At 39.8% G+C, this 21,945-nt stretch overlaps 1 protein-coding gene across 3 annotated transcripts in view; it reads right to left on the bottom strand.

The window, feature by feature from the left end:
- Window positions 1-21,945, bottom strand: part of LOC5563589 (secretory carrier-associated membrane protein 2) — a 38,390-nt gene that overhangs the window by 1,375 nt on the left and 15,070 nt on the right. For 2 of the 3 annotated variants that reach the window (XM_021852374.1, XM_021852375.1), the window contains 3 exons: window positions 10,263-10,600; window positions 9,945-10,200; window positions 9,105-9,262 (listed from right to left, as the gene is read on the bottom strand). In XM_021852374.1, the coding sequence (XP_021708066.1) occupies window positions 9,105-9,262; window positions 9,945-10,200; window positions 10,263-10,600 (752 nt within the window). Of the gene's footprint in view, window positions 1-7,673; window positions 9,263-9,944; window positions 10,201-10,262; window positions 10,601-21,945 lie in introns of those variants that run through there. The other variant, XM_001647883.2, reaches the window with a different exon arrangement.

Below are 21,945 nucleotides of genomic sequence, written 5' to 3' on the forward strand. Positions count from 1 at the left end.
GTTTCTTAGTCGCCTTACAAACATAACTTTGTTTTAGACATTCAAAGCGCTCGAAAAATGATCGCCTTTGCAACGTAGACTATGATCGAGGAGGACTTGCAAGCACTTGGAGTTTTCGAACGTCGATGCAGCATCAGGATCTATATTCCCAAGTTTCCTGGAACATAAACTAGAAGTTTTTCAAGAAGTTCTAAAAATTTCAACAAAATCCATCGAGAAACAAAAAAGTTATGCACATTTCAGTGTGTTTTTTGCATTTGAAAATAATGTTTGTTGGATGAAGGTTAACCTCCCTCAAAGTGGGGGCTGGTATGTTTCCATCGCCGCTGCATTCTTCTCCTCCAGAATCTGCCTACATTCCTCGTCGAACCAATCGTTCCATCGACTCCGTCCCACGTACCCGAAGATGCTCTCAGCAGTTCGTCCAGCTCACCCTCTTCCGGTAATGCAGCCTCGATGTGCTGCGCGTATGCAGCTGCCACATCCGGTTGCTGAAGTCTCTCTAGGTCGTACCGGCGCGGCCGTCGGTACCGTACGTTGTTGACGACAGAGAGTTTTGGGCGCAGTTTAACCGTCACCAGATAGTGGTAAGAGTCAATGTTAGAACCACAGTAGGTCCTGACGTCGATAATGTCAGAGAAGTGCCGTCCATCAATCAGAACGTGGTCGATTTGTGATTCTGTCTGTTGTGGTGTTCTTCAGGTGTATCGGTATGGAAGGCTGTACTGTAGGTGCTACGAATGGTCATATCATATGTTTTGTCTTTGGTCATATTCTACAAGGCAGCGAAATCAATTAGGGTTTATTCACAAATTTCATAACGCCAAAAATGGCAATTTTCGACACCCACCCACCCCCTCGTAACGCTTTTTGTATGAAAATTTAACAAATTTTGTATGGGCCGTAACATTGCGAGGACACCCACCCCCTCCAGCGTTATGAAATTTGTGAATGGGCCCTTAGTCATAAGTCGTTTTCGTTCGTCAGCCGGTGGGCGCTGAACTTTCCAATAGTCGGTCTGAATTCCTCTTCCTGGCCAACCTGAGCGTTTAGATCTCCTATGATGATTTTGACGTCGTGGTTTGAGCAGCTGTCGTACTCACTTTCAAGCTGCGCGTAAAAAGCGTCTTTATCATCATCAGTGCTTGCGGAGTGAGGGCTGTGAACGTTTATTAAGCTGAAGTTGAAGAACCGGCCTTTGAACCTCAACCAGTTTTGATAAACTCACACTTAAATCTCAATCAATACGCTCTCCCTCATTAGAGATCTGTTTCGCAAATCTCACGCTTGAGATTTCGATGCAAAATCACTCAATCAACTCAAACCGTAAAAAATGATTCAGTCGCAAAACTTGTGAAACCCGAATGTTGTTGTTTACATTAGAAAGGATTACTATAATTTTACCAGACTAACAAGAACTTATTGCTGTGTGTGATTAAACTGTGGAAATACGAGACAATGAGTCAAAAGAGTGAGCCAACTCATCCATGATTTATTTACTGCTGAGTTGCGTGATTGACGATGCCGAAACCGCGGTCCTTCAGCACGTCGGCGAGTATGCGTGTGCTCCCGATGAAGTTGAGAGAATTAAGCCTTGATTACACAGTGCGTGCAATGCACGAACATTTGTGCAAGTTGCACGAATGTTTGCGCGAACTGTGTAATATGTGCACGAACTACTAGCGAACATTTTGTAGGAACATATTCGTGCATTCAAACATGTTGGTTCGTCGAACTTGAGTTGCATAGCAACGGTAGAAAGTTTTGTAGTAGGAAAGGAAATCAAAATATTCATTCGTCCTGGTCAGATTGAGAATGAAAACATTGGTGTTGGTAGAAAATTTCCCCAAGGCTCTTCCAGAGATTTGTCCAGGATTTTTTTGGAAGATTCCTCCATGGATTTTACCGCAAAATTATTATAGATAATCTCTACAGTGATCCATACAACAATTTTGACAGAGTTTCCATCACGAAGAAGTTTTGATCGCAACCAGATTTTTAAGGACCGGATCAGACAGGGCTCCAGGAGCACCTTCAGCAGTTCCTCCAGAAATTCTGCCTGGAGTTCCTCCAGGGATACTTCCAGGGTTTTCTCCAAGGAATATTCCAGGGATTTCTCAAGAAAAATCTCTACAGTGATTCCTCTAGAAATTTCGCACCGAGTTCCTCAAGAGCAGTAACATGAAAAAAAATATTTAATAATATTCTTCCAGGATTATCTCCAAGAATTCCTCCATGATTTTTTTTCAAGGATTGGTCCAGGGATTCTTCCAGAGATTCTTCCAGGTATTTTTCAAGTGATTCCTCATGATGTTTCTTCAGATATTTTTCCAGAAATTCTTCCAGAGACTTCTCCAAGCATTCTTCCAGAATGCTTCTTCTGGGATTCTTGCAGAGATGTCTTCAGGGATTCCTCCAGGAGTTACACTAGGACAATTTCTTTAAGGATAACTCCAGATATTTCTACAGAAACTCCTCAGAGGATGCATTCAGTGTATTCCACATGTAGTCCTCTCAAAATTCTTCCATGAATTATTCCGGAGATTTTTTTCAGGGATACTCAACGGATTGCTTCAGTGATTCTATCTGGAATTCCTGTGGGGATTCGACAAGAAATTTCTCCTAGCATTCTTCAAGTAATTACTTCACTAATTACTAAAGGGATCTTCAAGAGTTTTCTCCAGAAATTCTCCTAGAGATAGTTTTAGCAAAATCGCAAAAAAAAGAATTTGAGAATTTTTATAATTACAAAACTTCTTTAACAAATCTTCCAGGGATTTACCTTAAAGTTAATTGTAGACAATTGACTAAGGCCTCAAAAAATACCTTCAGGGATCTTTCCATGAACTTCTCCAGAAATTCTTCCAAAGATAAATTCTATCATGAATTCCTCCAGAAATTTCATCAGAAATAATCCCAAGATTCCTTTTAAGGATTCTTTCAAGAATGATCGCAGAAACTCCTTCCATGAAGATTTTTTTTAGAAATCCGTAAATAAATTCCTGGAGAAATACTTGGAAGGCTTCCAAGAGCAATTCTATAGAAACAATATTAAGAATTCCCTGTAGGATTGACGGAGGAATCCCTAAAGGAACTTCTGGGAGAAATCCTGAAGGAATCTCTGGTTAAATCTCTGGCAAAATCCCTGAAGAAATACTTGCTGGAGTTTTTGTAGGAATACCCGGGAAAATCTATGGAGGAATTCCTGGGAAAATCTCTGGAGGGATTTCTGAAAAAAACCCTAGGACAACTCTTGGAGGAACAATAAAATGGGTTTTCTGGAGTAATCTCTGGAGAAAACCCTGAAGAAAAAGCTGGAAAAATCTCAGAAGGATGTGGGTGAATTACTGAAGGAATCCTTGTATACATCTTTGGAGAAATCCCTTGAGGAAATTCCTGGAGTATCCTTGGAAAAAAATCTGGAAAAAGTGCTGTAGAGATTTCGCTGGAGAAATCTATGTCTATATTTTTCTGGAAAAATACCTGGAACAATCCTTTGACAAATGGCTAAATTTATGGAGAATTACCTGGAAAAGTCTGGAGAAATCACCAGTGAAGTCTCTGGTAGAACTCTGTGAAGAAATCCCTGGAGTAATGAATAAGAGCTTTATCGGAACTAGTGTAGGCAATACGGTTGTGATTGAAAGTTCTTCTCAAGGAAATACCTAGAGATATGTTTTGGATAAATTTCTTTTTTTTTTTCCCTCATCTGTAGAGCCTTTTAACCACTTTAAATTTCTTGCAAAATTATGTGAAGAATCTCTGGAGAAATAGACACTATAGAGATTTGGAGAAAATTATGAATAATAAAACGACCTCCTGGGTGGCAATACAACGTTAGCCTGGTCAATTAGTTGAAAATGAAATCCCGGGAAGTTTTGTTTTGTTAAAGTCCTCAATAAATTTCTGGAGAGCCATTGGAATGGATCTGAAACTGTTCCTGTAAAAAATCCGTGCAAGAATTACTCCTTCCTAAAGCATTTAGAAAAAAAAATCACATTTATATTAAGAGGAAAATAACCATCATCGTTTTATAAATTTTCAAAACCAGTTTTTTTTGCTCAAAATCGAAGCAATGCTTTTGAAAATCTATCATTGTATTTCACTTGCCACTTGAAATACGATAATAGATTTTTATAAGGATTGATTGAAATTTTAACGAACAAAATGGTTTTTAATTTTTGATGATTGCTTATGATTTAATGATGGATTCTTGAGCCTTAAGCTTTATATGAAAGATAGGGATTCCTAGATTAGAACTCTGGACAGTTTTGTAGGTATGGCCATTCTGAGCACAATGGCACAAGGACAGCTGGAACTGGAAAGGTACATATCACATTCAGTAGTTTATACGTATGTGTGGTATGACGGTTCGGTTCCAGAAGGGTATGGTGTGAACATTTTCGACAGCACAAAATTAATGATTTTTCATCCAGATCTTAAAAGACCGTTGCCGAAAGACATATATAAAATTCTCCTTCTTGTTTCTAACGTTATGTACCAACCGGGATAGAGCCTACTTCTCAGCTTATTGTCCTCATGAGAACTTCTACAGTTATGTACTGACAAAGATGTCACTAGGAATTCATTTGGAGATTCCTCCAGAGATTTTACTAGAAATCTCTCCCTAAATCTCTATAGGGGTTTCTTCAGTGATTCTACCAGGGCTTTTGCAAGAGATTTCGCCATGAGACATTTTAGAACATTTCTGATAGGGCTCCAGGATTACCTTCAACAGTTCCTGCAGGAATGTCTCCAATAATTCCTTTATTGATCCCTCCAGTAAAATCTTTACTGGTATTCTTCCAGGAATTTCTTCAAGGATTCCTCCAGGATTTTCAGGAGTACTCCGGAATTTTTATCCTTGAATTTTTATTTTCAGAGACTTCTCCAAAGATTCCTCTTGGAAAATCTCTACAAAGATATCTTCAAGGCATTCTCCAGGAATTACACTAGAATGATCTCTTAAAGAATAACTCAAGATATTACTTGCTCCATGACCTACTCTAAGGATCTCTCTAAATAATCCTACAGGGATTCCCCTGGCATTTCTCGAGAGATTCGTTCTGGCTTCCAAACAAGTATCCAGGGATTCCTCTTGAAGTTCTTCCAATTAACTTAGAAAATCCTTTTTATGGGCGTTTCTCCAGAGATTCTTCCAAATCCCTGGATCTAGCAAAATCTCTCAAGGGGATCTCTTTAGAGATTTCAGAGATTTTCTACAGTTTTTTTTTTTCAAGAATTCCTCCTAGGCTTCATAAAATCTTCAATGGTTTACTCTAGAAATTGATCCAGGGATGATCTGGTAGAGAATCAACTGTACATTGTAATGAAATATACTTTTCGTCTACGTAGACTTTATTTTAAAAGAAAAAAAAACATTGGAAAAATAAAGTATGTGTAGCCGAAATGTTTATGTTCCAAGGATTTCTTCAAGAATTTCTCCAAAGATTTCCTTGGGAATCATTCCATAGGCATTTGCAAGAGTTCCTTCAGGATTCTTAAATTTCACCGATGATTCCTCAAGACTTTACTCTAGATTTTTTTAAGTGATTCTTTCAGGGATTGCTCCAGGAATCCCTCCAGGAACTTATCCAGGGATTCCTCAAAAACTTTCTTCAGAAAAGGAGTTCCAGGAAAAATCTCTTAAAAAAAATCGGAGTTGAAACCTGGAGGACTAATTCTATTTTATGAAATCCTTGAAGAAATTCATGGGTGAATCTATATAGGAATTTATTGAGGAAGTTTTAGAGGAATCCCCTGGGGATTTTTTGGAGATCCAGGTTGAATCTCTGGAGATATTTCAAAGGGATTTCTGATTACCTGGAAAAAAAATCATAAGAATAATTTATGTAGTAAGTTTTCTTGGAGAATTCCTGAAGGAAACTCATTATAGGAATTTATGAAGTTATTTCTTGAAGAATCCTCAGATGAATTCTCGGTGGAAACTCTGGAAGAATTCTTGGAGCGATCTATGAAGAAAAAGTCGGAAATAATTCCTAGAAAAATGTCGAGAGGATTACTTGAGGAATTTCTTTGAAAAAACTGTCGAAGTGAAACCTTGAGAAAGCCTTGAGAACATCTCAGCAAAAATCCCCAAAGCGATGTTCCTAGAGGAATTATTATGTGTTTCTGGAATAATTATTAGAGGATTATAAGTAGAAATCGCTTGATGAATCTTTGGAATAATCTCTGAAGGAGTAACAATTGGAATGGTTGCCTGAATAATCCTTTGGTTTGCTAAAGGCATTTCGACAGAAACTTCTGGCAAAATCGTTAAAGGATCCCTTGTAGAAATACATATTCTTACAAAAATTCCTGGAATAATCCATGGATGAATCCCAGAAGGAACTCCTGGCAAAATTCCTGAACGAGTTGCTGGAGGTATTTCTGGAGCCCTATCGAAACCGGTCTAGAAAATCTGGTACCGAACAAAAGTTCTTCCTGGAGGTATCTAATGGGTTTCGGAAGGAATCGATGAAACATTCAATAAACGATATCCGGGGGAATTTCAAAAAATAATGCAGTTCTTGAGTTTCCGACGAAATTTCCAAAAGATTTCCTCGGCATTTTTACTGGGTCATTCCTTTAGACAATTCTTAACAATCTTGCACTGATGTTTGCAAGGGTTTTTGAAGAAATTCATTGGGGAATCACAAAATTATATCTGGAAGTAAAGAAAGATTAGTTGAGGGAAATCGTTTGTTAATAATATACTTTGATAACAACAACAGCACCAGCGACATTTTGACGAACAATGAATACACCACACATTGGTTGCTACGACCAACAGTCATGGAACCACAGACGTGTTTTCGAACTGTGTAATACATGGGCGAACAATTTGTACTTACAGAAGCTCGAACAGTTCGCGCGAACTTTGAACGATTTTTTTCGAGCGAACGTTCGTGCATTGCGCGCGTAGTGTAATCAAGGCTTTACAGTTCCACGTACCGAGCTTCCAATCGCTTGTCCCTTTACGTCGCTGTGGTCGTCGCCGATTGTCCTGGATCGTATTATCTCGTGAATTATTGGTTCAATTCCAGATCGCCGTGAAAACTTTTTTGCGCTCTCTTGTGGTGAATTTTCGTAAGGGGTTCCTATGTATTTCAATAGTCCATTTGCCTGAGTGTAAGAACGCATATAGCGATCGTCAAAGGAAGAGAAAGCTTTTAAAGATCGAACTGCTGATATTCAGCCCGTCAATCTTCAAAAACCCTCGTGACCTGAATCACTGTATGGTGGAAGATAACAATATGTCTCAGAACTCTACACATTGTTGCAAATACTTTCAAATCATGGGGTGCCAACAAGGTGCTTAGAATCCAATTTAGTTGATCCAATGCTTGCATTCATGTCTCCGGCGTAGAAAATGTATATCAATCTTCCAAATTCAACCCAATGCCTATCAGCTGATTTTGTTAGAAGTTATGATCACAAGATTCCGAACAATTGTAAGCAAAAAATAAAATAATCGTGATGAAAAATAACCTGAAACAATTCTACCATGCTTTGGGCACCTAGACTTAACAAGTGGAAGGATATCGGGCGAAACATAATAAAAGGGGTTTTCAGAAAACGGAAACAACTGCTGAAGCGAAAATGAAATAAGAGAAAGCATTTATAAAAAAAGAAATGTGATAAAAATATGAAATAAAAGTCAAAATCGTCGATTCTGATTTAAATAGACTTGACGTTTATTATGTAATGTGTTATTTGTTACATCTGGGTATGGACCGTGCTGTTCGTGTCGCAAAACTATTGCCATTGCCAAAAATATAAAAAATCTAGACACGCGAATCGTTTAACAAACGAACAAACTGGAATTCTCATTTCTCACAAAGTTAATCGAGCTCTTCATGAACCGACCTACAAAAGCTTAAGTATGGGTGCGCCCATTTTGTACCCCTTTTTAGTATAAAATTAAATCTTTCTACAGAAACCGCCTCGAATTGGAAAAGTAGAGTCAGTCTTCCTGAAGTGAAGTACGAAAAACCAACAGGGCACTGACATTTATATGCTTGTTAATTTAATGTAAATTGAGTTAATGTGTACTCCTCTCACTAATTTTATATTCACTTCTTACATCAACCGAAGACGAATGAGACGGATATCCTTTTCTTCGCTTTGCCTAACAACTAATTCAAAAAGGACGATCAAAAACGTGCTTCTTTTTCAGAGTTGATCATTATCTTTTATTCAATAATTATTAAGTAGGCAATAAACAACGAAGCAGTGCCTTTCTCTTTAACTTATCATGTCTAACTTCTCAACTCATGACTATCAGAAAAACAAATCTACCTCTCCTACAGTTCACTTTCAGTTATCGCTACCGTAGTCTATGTCGCATACCATATCGCGCAAGAAGGTTCTTTTAGTCTCTGTGTGGTAAGTTTAAAAGTTAAGTCTAATCATTTTGAATGATCACTGAAGTGTGTTGGTTTGTTTTTTTTTTTTTGATTTATGCTTAGCAGTTACTAGCTTATCCATTTAACGTGATAAAGGTTTAATTTAGGGTTTTTTGAATGTTTGTTCTCACAATTTATTTAGCCCTGCTTTCCATGCTTTCTAACGTCTAACAATTTGCTTCCTTATTCTCAATGATTATGATTCATCGTCGAGTGGTCATTTAAACTCAAAAACTCAAGCATGATAAATCGAATCTCAAATTGGAACAGACCATACTTAATCGATAAAGCGTTTATGGGAAGAAACGAGTCCCACAACGGAGCAAAACAAGAAACAGAAACTACTTTCGTTCAGATAATTTTTAAAATAGAAAAAAAAGTGAAGTAAGTAGGGCATGGTTACTTTGAAGCGGACAGAGGAAACGGGAACACTATAGAAAGAACGTAGAATCAACGGGAAGAATCGGGTTGTGAGGGGATCAAGTAGTGATCGCAAAGGTAGTGAGGAGAGTAGAAAACCAGGTCAACAGCCGTTCTGGGTCATGACTACACGCCAGTATGTAATAGATTTTAAATATAAATAAACGGTAAACTCGAAAGTGGGTAATGCTTCGTAAATATAATAGTAGTAATAGTTTGTATGTTTTTTTGTAGTGTTTGTTTGCTTGTTTTGTATTTGGGATTGAATTTCAGTACCTGTTCTGGTTGAACTGCGATTGCACGGTAGCCCTCGCCGCACCGGCCGCCGCATCCCGCACGATTTGATTCCCAAAAAAGCCGGACTGGAACTCCTGGCGAGCTTTGTCCATCGTGATTCGGTTCGTCTCGGAACCACTGCGGTAGATGGCGTGGATCTGCGAAAGACATCGAGGTAAATGTTACGGTTCCAATGATCATTCATTCATTGACCCATTGACCCACGGTCGATCCCGTTTGGTTTAATGACATTTGTCATAATAGCTATTTGACATTCTGTTATTTGATATAATGGTCGTTTGGCTTAACAGCTGTTTGGCATTTTTTCATTTAATCAATTTTCTTCCATTAATCAAAGGGTTTGGATTGTTTTGAGTGTTAATTTTACGTATTTCTGTAAGGATCCATAACCGGCATCGACTCCTTAGATGCGGGTAATGCACAATCTCCAAAAAATGATACGAACGCCGCGAGTGAGACGTTGACCAACTACGAAATATTAGAATTGAGCACAATTTTGCGGTATGATGAGAATAAATTGAGTGTTACATTTGTTTGTCTGTGGTATTACTATCAAATACAGATAGCGGTATTTCAGTTTTGCAATGTTTGATACGGCAATAAGAGCGCAAGTCAATCCAATGACGATATTCTCTCCCTTCACTCTAAATAATCCACACGTCCTTGGTACGTGAAAAATCACGTAGATCATTTGAAATTAATTTTGCCTTGAGTTCACCTTATCATCTTGGACATAACTATATCACTACAATAGCTTAGTTTTTATATTTATAACGACTGGCAGACTGACGGAGTAGACTGACACTGGAGGACACTTACCTTGCTCAACATAAAAACGTTGCCAGCAGCGCACGAGCCATACCCGAAAGCGATAGCCAATATGAAGATACCGACCAAAATTCCAATACCGCCAGCGCTAAACTGCGAGATAGCCGTAATAACACCACACGTACCGGACCCAGGAAAACCTATGGTCTGGATAATGGTGACCAACGTTTGAAAGAAAAATATGAAGAAGAACATCATGAAGTTGAAGCTGGAATCGTTCTTGAACGCCTTGTACGCCGGGCGGTACCTGAAAGCAAACAAACCAAATCATCAACTCTAACCCACTATCAATTCATCCTTCACACTTACCAACACAGGAACGAAGCCGGAGTGAAGAGCACCGCGTAGAAGATGCCCAATCCAAACGTGCGGAATTCCCCATCATGAATCAACAACACCAACCCACCGAGGATGTTGACCACCATGACCAGAGCGTAGAACATCCACAGGTAGTACAGGTTCTGGACGATCTTCTGGAACTCGGTCGGGATGTCGATGTTGATGTCGTGATAGAAGCACGGCTGTACCGGACAAAACGACGGCAACGGAGGCCAATTGTTCGGCCGACTGGCGTTGGCACTGTTCATCAGTTCGGCCTCCCGACGTTCCAGTTCCTGGGCCTTTTTTTCCAGCTCATCTTGGCGCCGCTATTGGGAAGGGAAATCGAAATTCATTAGTATATCTTTAATATCTACTATCGGTACATAACAGTAGAACGCAAGAACATTATAACTATAGAAGCATCTAACAGTGTAGCATAAAGAAAGAACAGCAAACAAATAATTCATCTTTACGAGAAAACAAAAACGGGCAACATGCAATCTTGAGGGGGATTTGGTGAGAGCCTTCAAGGAATCATCCATAACAGGGGTTGAATTCTGAGAAAATTGACGAACGAATGACGGAAACAAAGGTTCGTGTATATTAAAATTATATGAAAAAGGAATAAGGTTTTATGTCAACACTTGTAGTGACGAACTATCCATAGTTTGTTTAAAAATTGCATAAACGTAACGTGGCTGAGAAAAAAAAAAGTGTTATCACAAGCATAAAACGAGCAGTTTTGGCAATTCATTCTCGACTGAACACAAACATCTGTTCGTACTCGCACAACGCGTCAGTCCGGAAAATTTTTCGTCAGGAAAGTTTTTCGACTGTGCCACTGGGCGTTGCATGCTAGTCCGTTGTCTATTGTGGTGCTTCCTTCAAAGGGCAAATCGTCCACTGAAAGCATTAACGTGTGTATCGATCACGATTTATTTTGATTCCGTCGCTCACCTCCTGTAGGGTGCAACGGAATCAAAGACCACACACTACTCCAAGAGATTTTTGGTTGAAAGAGTAATCAATTTACTTAATGCTGGGTACATCAATTCAAAATTTGATAGTTTTTCATTGTGCAAGATGTTTTGGACTTCCTAGAGCTATGAAAACATAAGACAGGCCTGTTTAACCTTGTTTAATGTCAGACACATTTTTTTTATTCTTTATTAAGGCGATTTTAGCGCATACGGCTAGTTCATCACCATTTGTCAGAAAAGCGCCAGAAAGGCTGCTTTTAATAAGAAGTTTTACAGACTTTCAAGCAGCATATCAGAATACAAATAAACTAACACAAAATTTGAAAAACACGTTTTCGGTGAGATAAAATTAGTCGCCAGCAACAGGTTCAAGCTAAACATAATTGTTTCACACTAGACCGAGAATGGAGGGGCATATAAGCATAAGCATAAGCATAGATGACCGTACAATTCGTAGTTGCTACTCCGTGATTGACCAGAACAATCGAAGTTGCACAGGGAATTAATGAATGGGGCTTGGGATTAGCTTACCATTCTTCAATGTGCACAAATCGAGAGCTCAAATTTAAAAGTCAATAACGGCGCCGGCCACGTCCTTACGATCATCGGGGAAGGGAAGGAATGTTAGTGTGACTACCGTTGTTACTAGAGACCGAGATCACCTCTGCATCTCCACGGTTGTCATGGAGAGGATATTGGGTTAGTGGGATAAGGTAAAGATCTGGGAGTCACCAATGTTTGGTGATGCGAGCCATGATATAATCACGCCTAACCGGATTCGCGAAATAATTCGATAATCGCATTAAACGCCGAACAAGTGTTCGTCACTCGCCCACGCAAGAGCAAGCGACGCGATCAATAGATCAAACACTACTAGCGATCCGCGGCGCTTTTTCATTTCTCTGAGCGAACGACGCGCGACAAGTTTGATCCTGCCCCCATCGCCCGCCCCCGCAGGAGCAAGCGTCAAGGTCGAAGGATCAAACACTACTTACGAACCGATCACTTTTTCACCGCTTCACTACCGACGCGCGACATGTTTGATCCTGCCCTCATCACCCGCCCCAGCAGGAGCAAGTGTCAAGGTCGAAGGATCAAACACTACTCTATTCAAAAGATGTTTTTATTAATGACGAAAACTGAAAATTACATGTATATATTTTAAATTATATGAAACAGGAATAATGCCGACACTTGTAGTGACGAACTATACATAGTTTGTTTGAAAATTACATATGAGTATTACTGTGCATTTTGTCTCGATATGGTACAAGTTTTAAAAAATACGTCAACATTCACAATGTCGAACAATTCAAAAGATAATTTTTAATAACGTATAAAAGAGACAAATATATGTATATTGAAATTGTATAAGAAAAAAAAACATAATGCCGACACTTATAGTGACGAACCATACAAAGTTTGTTTTAAAATTACTTAAAAGTTACGCTTTTAAGAAAATATGTGTTATCACAAGAATGAAACGAACTCACCAGTTGGTAATCCATCCTCGACTGAACACAAAACTGATACTGACAGCAAAACTTCTTGGCGTCCCGAAAACAAACCGTATTGCTTGTGCCTTCCAAATATCTACCCAGCAAGACGCTCCAAAACAGAAAAAAAATCTTAGGAGCCGAAAACACGCGCGAAACCGTGAGCCAAATCTATCGGACGACGCAAAACCGAACTGTCCTGCTTGGGCTTCACGAAGCACTACCCAGCAAGACGCTTGAAAACAGGAAAAAAAAAATCTCCGGCGACGAAAACATGCGCGAAACCGTGAGCCAAATTTATCGGACGACGCAAAACTGAACTGTCCTGCTTGGGCTTTACGAAGCACTACCCAGCAAGACGCTTGAAAACAGGAAAAAAAAAATCTCCGGCGACGAAAACATGCGCGAAACCGTGAGCCAAATCTATCGGACGACGCAAAACCGAACTGTCCTGCTTGGGCTTCACGAAGCACTACCCAGCAAGACGCTTGAAAACAGGAAAAAAAATCTCCGGCGACGAAAACATGCGCGAAACCGTGAGCCAAATCTATCGGACGACGCAAAACCGAACTGTCCTGCTTGGGCTTCACGAAGCACTACCCAGCAAGACGCTTGAAAACAGGAAAAAAAAAATCTCCGGCGACGAAAACATGCGCGAAACCGTGAGCCAAATTTATCGGACGACGCAAAACTGAACTGTCCTGCTTGGGCTTTACGAAGCACTACCCAGCAAGACGCTTGAAAACAGGAAAACAAAAATCTCCGGCGACGAAAACATGCGCGAAACCGTGAGCCAAATTTATCGGACGACGCAAAACTGAACTCACTAGACCGAGAATGGAGGGGAGGCAAGAACAAGGTAGAGCTCTCCCGGGGGATGGTCGAAACCCTCCACCGGCAGAGATACCCCGACTGCGGGAAAAAGTAGTGGTAAGCTTATATTTGGGAGTATTAGTCCTGAATCTTTCAGGAAACAGATGACAGTGTTGAGTGTAGTCGTATCGTTGCATAGGTTCCCCCCCAGTAGTGCTCCCCGTAAGTCCATGGTTTCTACGATGAAATTCGTACTGAGGGCAGACGCATAGGAAATGTTCCACCTTGTTGTGTGTATTGCAAGTGGTGCAAAATCTGTGGAAAGGCAAGTCTTCCATGTTCTGCGATAAACGGGTGTATCCAGTCAGCAGTCGGGAGATGATCCGCTGTTCTTTTAATGAAATAACGTCGATCCATGGTTGGGTATCTTGTTTGATCTTGCGTAGATGACAAGTGCTCTGCTGGGACCATTCGGTTGCCCACTGCGCGTTGACGGACTTGGTTATACATCTTTTGATGTCCTGAACAGGAACCTTGTTGACGCGTATCCTGCACCAGCGAGGCGATCAGCAGCTGTGTTTCTACCTAGGTAACCAAGAAGCATTTTAATAAGCCGCAGAACGGACTGTATACAACATTTGATATGCTTCATGTCTTATAGAAGCAGTTTGATTGCTTAGCTGTCTTGAAGCAGAATTTGCACTGCTGTTCAATATCTGTTGGCTACTAACCAGCACTTCTCCTGCACGAGCAGTCTTCGATTAGAAGCAATTCAAATGCTTTTCTACTGCTTCTAAGCAGCAGGAGAGAAGAGCGCAGGTGATACGTTATAAATTTGACAACATGTTCTTTCTCTATCGAACACATCTTCCGCGTCCTCGTGGTATCACTCGTACTTACTATACCCTTCTCTCTTCCCTCCGCCATTCTCTTTCCACCACCCTCAAGAATGTTGCGGAGAAATGCTGGGAAGCAGGCAAACAATGTTTTTTTTTCGTTCCGACTTCTAGATGACCCCCTGCTTCAAAAATAACCCTTGTTGGAGGATCAATCTAGAGAAATCTAGAAGGGAACTAGAAAGGGCTGGCAAGCTATGTTCATGTTGAATTTACATCTGAACATGAACAATATTATGATGTTTATATCAGGACCTACCCCGTTGACTGTGTATGAACAGTGGTTTAAATAAGGCAAATAAGCAGTGCAACTAACCAAATCACCTTTAGCACATTCTGGAGCGCGACAGAGCAAAGTCATGACATCGTCAGGCTGCAGGTACGAGTCGCAATTATGGAGTATGAGGCAAAAAATCACAGCCAAACGAGAAAAAAGGAGAAGGACGAAAAGCGATAGTGCGAGAAAAAGAGAGCGTAGACAATGGGCCGTATGAATAAAATGTAGTAAAGTTGAGTTTACTATACTGCTTCGCGACTAAAAATGGGTGAACCAACGTGCGAAGTTCGATTTTTGACCAACTTCACCGCGTCGCGAGTCGCTTTGTTATAGTGCGCATCTATGCCGGCCGCCATGTGCATTATGCGCACTATTGAGAATTGAGCTGCGAAGCGGCGAAGTTGGTCAAAAATCGAACTTCGCACGTTGGTTCACCCATTTTTAGTCGCGAAGCAGTATACATTCTCGGTAGTAAACGCTACATGTGGAACACGAGTGGAACATGTTTGTGTCATTTTCCTTTATACACCTTTCGAACATACTACAAACAACGCATTGCTATGAATAAAGGTAGCATTTACTACAAAGCTACTGGTAGTTAGCTTCAGAGGTTGCTACACATGCTTTGAGATTGCGGAATTGAATGGAATAATTTACTTTTGAGTAAAAATCATGGGAAAACGATATGAGTTTTGATATTTCGGAAGGTATTTTGAGTTTTGCTTAGGAATTCTGAGGTTACGAAAACATTCGCCCCGCCAATGCTGAGATTCCGGTAAGATTACCGGCAGTAGCAATTTGTAATATCCGTGTGAATTCTGGCATTACGATAATTATGTTATTTTCTAGGAATTTTAGGATGTCGGTAGGAATTCAGATATTTATAATGTAATTTGAAATTTTACTTGTAAACTCTGACATCTCAGATTTCCTTTTGAATTCCGGAATTCCTGTAGGAACTTTGGGATTCCGATAGGGATGTCGGATTTTTTGTGATAATTCTGGAAGTTTAAATACCATTCTAGGAATATTGCGGAAATATTAGGAATCTGTTAAAAACTCTAGAATTGGGGTGGGAATGGGATTCCGAATATTAATCTCTTGGAATTCTGTGGGTATCTTTGAGACGGTATTTTTGTAAGAATCTATGAGATTGCGGTGGGATTCCTGCGAATTATTGTGTGAATATTTGTAATTCTGAAAACCAATCTTCGTAATTATTGTAAAAACCTTTAAGATTCCGTTGATCTCCAGTTCCGTTGGAATTTCAAAGCAAAGCTTTAATATAAACGATTTGAATGTCGGTAAATATTTTATAGATTTCAATGGGATTTTTTGTGAAATCGACAAGAATTTTGATAATTCCAAAGGGAACCATGGTGTTTTAGGGGAGATCCTTATTGAATTCTAACGACTGCCAATGGAATCACTACAATTCCCATAAAAATCTCGACATTCTAAGTTCTAGACATTCCAAGGATACTATCAGAAACCCCACCAAAATAGCGAGAATATCGTAGAAACACTTAGAACTAGTAGCTAGTAATTAAAAAAATCATCAATCACTGGCGTTGGCGAAGGCCGAAAACCACCCAGAAAATTCTTTGATGTACCATCATCATAAAATCATAGACATAAAGAGAATACCAGACTAATCGCAAAATTACACTACAATTGTGCAAGTTGTCGTGTAATCGATTAGATTCCATGCATTTTCTTCATATGCATGATTGTATTAATTTTAGGCGTCACTCTGAATAGATTGTTCTTTACGTGCAGAATCACTCTGTACTCTGAATGTAAATTTCTTAACGTGCAGCTTCAGTCACTGCTCATGTTCGAAAGTAGTAAGTACTACATGTTCGAAAAGTTTTTTATTCATACCAAAAGTGTAGTAAACTTTGTGGATTTTGTTTTTGAGTAGATGCTACATGTAGTAAAGTTCAAAGTGTTTTATTCATACCACCCAATGGGTGATATGAATAAAAAACTTTGAACCCACTTTGAAACCACCCAATGGGTGATATGAATAAAAAACTTTGAACTTTATGTCTATGATTTTATGATGATGGTACATCAAAGAATTTTCTGGGAGTTTTCGGCCTTCGCCAACGCCAGTGATTGATGATTTTTTAAATACTAGCTTAACATCTATGAAGAGATCTTGAGATAACAGCTATCAAATTTTGAACCACATATTTTCTAGCACCAGTACTGAGATTCTGGTGAAATTGCGGTAGAATTTTGATGCTCCCCGTGTGTTTTCTTAACAGCATGTTGAATTCCGGAAGTTCTAAGTGTTTCTGTGATATTCTCGTTATTTTGGTGGGGTTTCTGATAGTATCCTTGGAATTTCTAGAACTTAGAATGTCGAAATTTTTATGGGAATTGTAGTGATTCCATTGGTAGTCGTTAGAATTCAATGAGGATCTCCCCTAAAACACCATGGTTCCCTTTGAAATTATTAAAATTCTTATCGATTTCACAAAAAATCCCATTGAAATCTATAAAATATTTACCGACATTCAAAACGTTTATATTGAAGCTATGCTTCCAACGGAACTGGAGATCAATGGAATCTTTTTACAATAATTACAAAGATTGATTTTCAGAATTACAAATATTCACACAATAATTCGCAGGAATCCCACCGCAATATCATAAATTCTTACAGAAATACCGTCTCAAAGATACCCACAGAATTCCAAGAGATTAATATTATGAATCCCATTCCCACCCCAATTCTAGAGTTTTTAACAGATTCCTAATATTTCCGCAATATTCCTAGAATGGTATTTATACTTCCAGAATTATCATAAAAAATCCGACATCCCTACCGGTATCTCAAAGTTCCTACAGGAATTCTGGTATTCAAAAGGAAATCTGAGGTGTTAGAATTTACACGTAAAATTCAGAATTACATTATAAATATCTGAATTTCTACCGACATTCTAAAATTCCTAGAAAATAACATGATTATCGTAATGCCAGAATTCACACGGATATTACAAATTGCTACTGCCGGTAATCTTACCGGGATCTCAGCATTGGCGGGGCGAATATTTTCGTAACCTCAGAATTCCTAAGCAAAACTCAAAATACCTTCGGAAATATCAAAACTCATATCGTTTTCCCATGATTTTTACTCAAAAGTAAATTATTCCATTCAATTCCGCAATCTCAAAGCATGTGTAGCAACCTCTGAAGCTAACTACCAGTAGCTTTGTAGTAAATGCTACCTTTATTCATAGCAATGCGTTGTTTGTAGCATGTTCGAAAGGTGTAGAAAGGAAAATGACACAAACATGTTCCACTCGTGTTCCACATGTAGCGTTTACTACCGAGAATGTAGTAAACTCAACTTTACTAATTTTATTCATACGGCCCAATATTTTTGTTTTGGTTTGTTCAGTACTGAGGCGTTACGTTTTTTAGCTGTCATAGGAAACTTTCCTGAAGGTATAGCACTAAGATAGCCCGTTATTTCGCCAAAACCTGCATTGCGACAGCATTATAGGCAGATATATCGTTAATGAGCATTTATTGTCTTGCCGTTGAAGCGAATATAATGCTGAAGAAATGCAGTTTTAACTGCTTGATGGCTACTTGGGCAGGTACACCACAATGTCCAAGGATCCACGCAAAGGTTGTGTCAGGTGGGGCAAACCGTAAAATACCTTGAAGCCATGGATGGGCGGGGGACTCGGACTGAAGAGCTGAGTCAGTAAATATTAAGATGGATTGTTCGGCAGGAGTAGTAGCCGCGATAAAAACGGCTGCGGCTTCGGCGGAGAAGATGGAACATAGCGGGGCGAGACTTAGGCTTCTCGAAACGTCAATTCCATAGATGCCGATTCCCACGCCACGGTTCGATAGGGAGCCATTAGTGTATCTGCTAAGGTGGTTTGGGTAGTTATTACGGAGCCATTCGATGACAGACGCTCGAAGTGTGATGGAGTTGTCACCGGCACGAAAACGGTCCTTGATTGTACTATCGATTTTTTGGTTTTCCTGACTGCCATGCCAACTCTTGTCTCCGTACCAATGAATCTTGGCCACTGGAGGGAAATCCACGTTGGCTACCGTACAAAGGATTCTGATCTTCCTCGGAGAGGAGGAAGATCCTTTCATTTCCGGAGGTTTTCTCGGCGAAAGCAGCGGCCTTCTTGCAGATTGTTGCGGATATAACATGGCGAAAAGGAAGTATACCAGCTTCAGTGCATGCGGCGTCCGCCGAAGTACACGGTAACTGTCCCGAGATTATGCGAACGTAGGTATTGTACACTGGTGCGAGGGTTTGGAGCAGCCTTCCGGTAGCGATACACGTTAATTCCAGACCGTAGACTAGATGACTGTCGATTATTGCGTGAGCAACTCGAAAACGTATCGCCCGATTGTTAGATTGATGTAGACGAGAGATTGTACGCACTAGGTTTAACCGAGTACCGAGTGTTTGAATGTAAGCCCTCTATCGATTATGATTCCAAGGGTTTTGACGGTCTTTTTTAGCGGAATGGGTTGACCTTGAATGGTGATAGGGGAACCGGTAATTCGATGTCCAGTGATGCAAATATGATAGCGAATGCTTTTGGATGCCGACAGAGTAAACCCCGCCGACGAGGTCCATTTGACGACGGCGTTGACTGCAGCTTGAGTTTTAATTCTGTGCGGCCTGACATTACCAGCAAGATATCATCCGCGTACCGTAAGGATGCCATTTATCGCTCATTTAACAGCATTTCAACATATTAAATTCTGTCAAAAATTGATTTTTCATAATTTTTCGTGCTGGCAATTATCTTTGTACTATAATACGACAACATAATGAACCATAGCAGCTAAGAAGCATTTTTAGATCTCCCATAATAAAATCATTAACGAACTCACGTTAACCACCTGAAATAGCATACAATTATTTATTATCAAAAATATATAATATAAAACCAGTTTAGATTCACTCTATTACAATCCATTTTGATATTCTAATACATGTTAATAACTTTTATTGTGAAAAATTAATTAGTTTTTTCAAAATAATTCGATGAGCGGTGGATGACGTCCTTACGGTATACGAAAATGTAAATCCCACTTGGGAGATTTCGGAGAACACCATTCATCGCCACAAGAAAAAGAGTGACTGCAATAACGGATCCTTAGGGTACGCCGGTCTCTTCGGCGAAAAGCTTGGATGTGTTGTTACCAATCAGTACACGGAAAGTGCGATTTGATAAAAAGTTTTTGATGAAGTGGATAACGTGCCCGGACATTCCCCATTCTACAAGCTGTTTGAGTACCAGAGGAGTCCAGGTGTGGTTGAAGGCTTTGGAAAGGTCCAAGGAGATCACCTCAGTGTGCAGGGGGTCGAGCCAAGCGTGACAACCCTTACACAATTTTTGGAGTGCTCATACGAAAAGTGTGACAAAAAGGGGGGAGGATGTCGAAAAAGTTGAAATTGAACGTGACATAATGTGTGTACCATCCCTTAGTCCCGTACCCAGCACTAAAGGCGTGTTGCCGGCGGTCAAAATGGCCTGCAGCCTCCAGTTGTTGTTCGAGCCGTCTATTGACCATTCGTTCCATAATCTTAGAGAGACAGTTAGTGAGCGCAATCGGCCGGAAGCTTGATGGTCCATGAGTTGGATTGTTGGCTTTGGGTATGGGGACGACGAGGCTTTCCTGTCATTCAGCTGGAAAAGTGTCCGACAGCCAAAATTGGTTGAGAATTTCCAGAAGTTTGATTTTTCCGAGAAACGGCAGATTTTTTAGCAGCGGATATCCAATGCCATCAGATCCAGCTGATTTGCCTTTACTGCGGCCAAGAGCGAATTTTATTTCTTGGAGTGAGAAAGGTTCGTTGATGACTGCACCTCTTAAATCGAACGGGGAAATGAAGAACAGAGTATGTCGAGGGATTGTAACGGCGCTTAAAGAGGTCGTCGTAGCTATCAATAGCCGAGAGACTTGAGAAATATTACCCAAGGGTATCGGCGACCGCAACAGGATCGGTGACTAATTTATCCTGCAATTGTATTGATAATGGAACTAAGTTTCTTTTGCCGCTCAGTGCGTTTACTCGGTTCCAAAGTTCCGCGGAAGTTTGTAAGGCGTTCATACCTTCCAGAAACTCTTCCCAACTAGTGCGTTTAGCGTTCCTGATAGTTTGTCTGAATCATTCGATAGCGATTAAGCATGCTTTCTTTCTCAGGGTGGCCTAGTGGCAGCCGCTTTGCAGCACAAAGCGCTTTTCTTCTAGCCTTCACAGCTTTTCGCGTGTCATCCGTCCATCAACGAAGCGCTTTTCGTCCAAGCTTGTTGCTCGATCTGAGTACTGCAGCCTCAGCTGCTTTGTGGATGAGTTCGTTAAAGACCGATATACTGGTGGGTTCGGCAGCCCGAAGTGCTTCACGAACAGAAGCATTAGAGTAAGGTGGGGCAAAAGTTCGAACTTAGTGGTATAATCAAAGTTTCCAGAGAAACAGAAGCAATCGAAACAAAACAAATACCATGCTGTGAACTTTCAACATATTGGCTATAATTTTGCTTAACAAATTTGTGTCAAAATATTTACCCATTTTTAGTTATAACAGTTTTAAAACTGATTGTCTTAAAGTTAAGAAAGAATTAAGTGGAAATGTAAAATTATTGTGACAATTTTCGCACGATCAGATAAATTTTGCAAAATTTGAAAATAATATGTGGATTTTAGGCAATTTGCAATTTTTTCCGTTAGTTCATATATGGGTCGAACTTTTGCCCCGCTGGTTCGAACTTTTGCCCCATTATAGGCCAAAAGTTGTTTCCAAGCATTTATGCAAAAATTAATACACCTTAAAGCATCCTTATGATAGGCCTAGAAACGCCCTTACATAAAATAGGTATTGAAAAAGATTGTATCTTCAATTGGTTTCATGCAACGAAAGTTTGACCAAAAACTACAATATTCACGTCGTAAAACAACAAATAACCATAACTTTTCCAAATCTCAATCGATTTTTATGATATTTGGAATGAAAGTCTCTTACTTGAACAGCATTCAAACCATCATGACATTTATAAGTTTTGTTTTGAATTGAGCTAGAAATCTTAAAAAGAAACTCTTGCCCCACTCGAACTTTTGCCCCACTTTATATTTCCCAGTCAGCACGTTCATACAACCATCTAGGACGACAAGTAGGGTAACGGTCGTATTTTGGACCCCCTAAGGAAGTG

Source organism: Aedes aegypti, chromosome 3, assembly GCF_002204515.2.
Source record: "Aedes aegypti strain LVP_AGWG chromosome 3, AaegL5.0 Primary Assembly, whole genome shotgun sequence".
In the NCBI taxonomy this organism is placed as follows: Eukaryota; Metazoa; Arthropoda; class Insecta; order Diptera; family Culicidae; genus Aedes; species Aedes aegypti.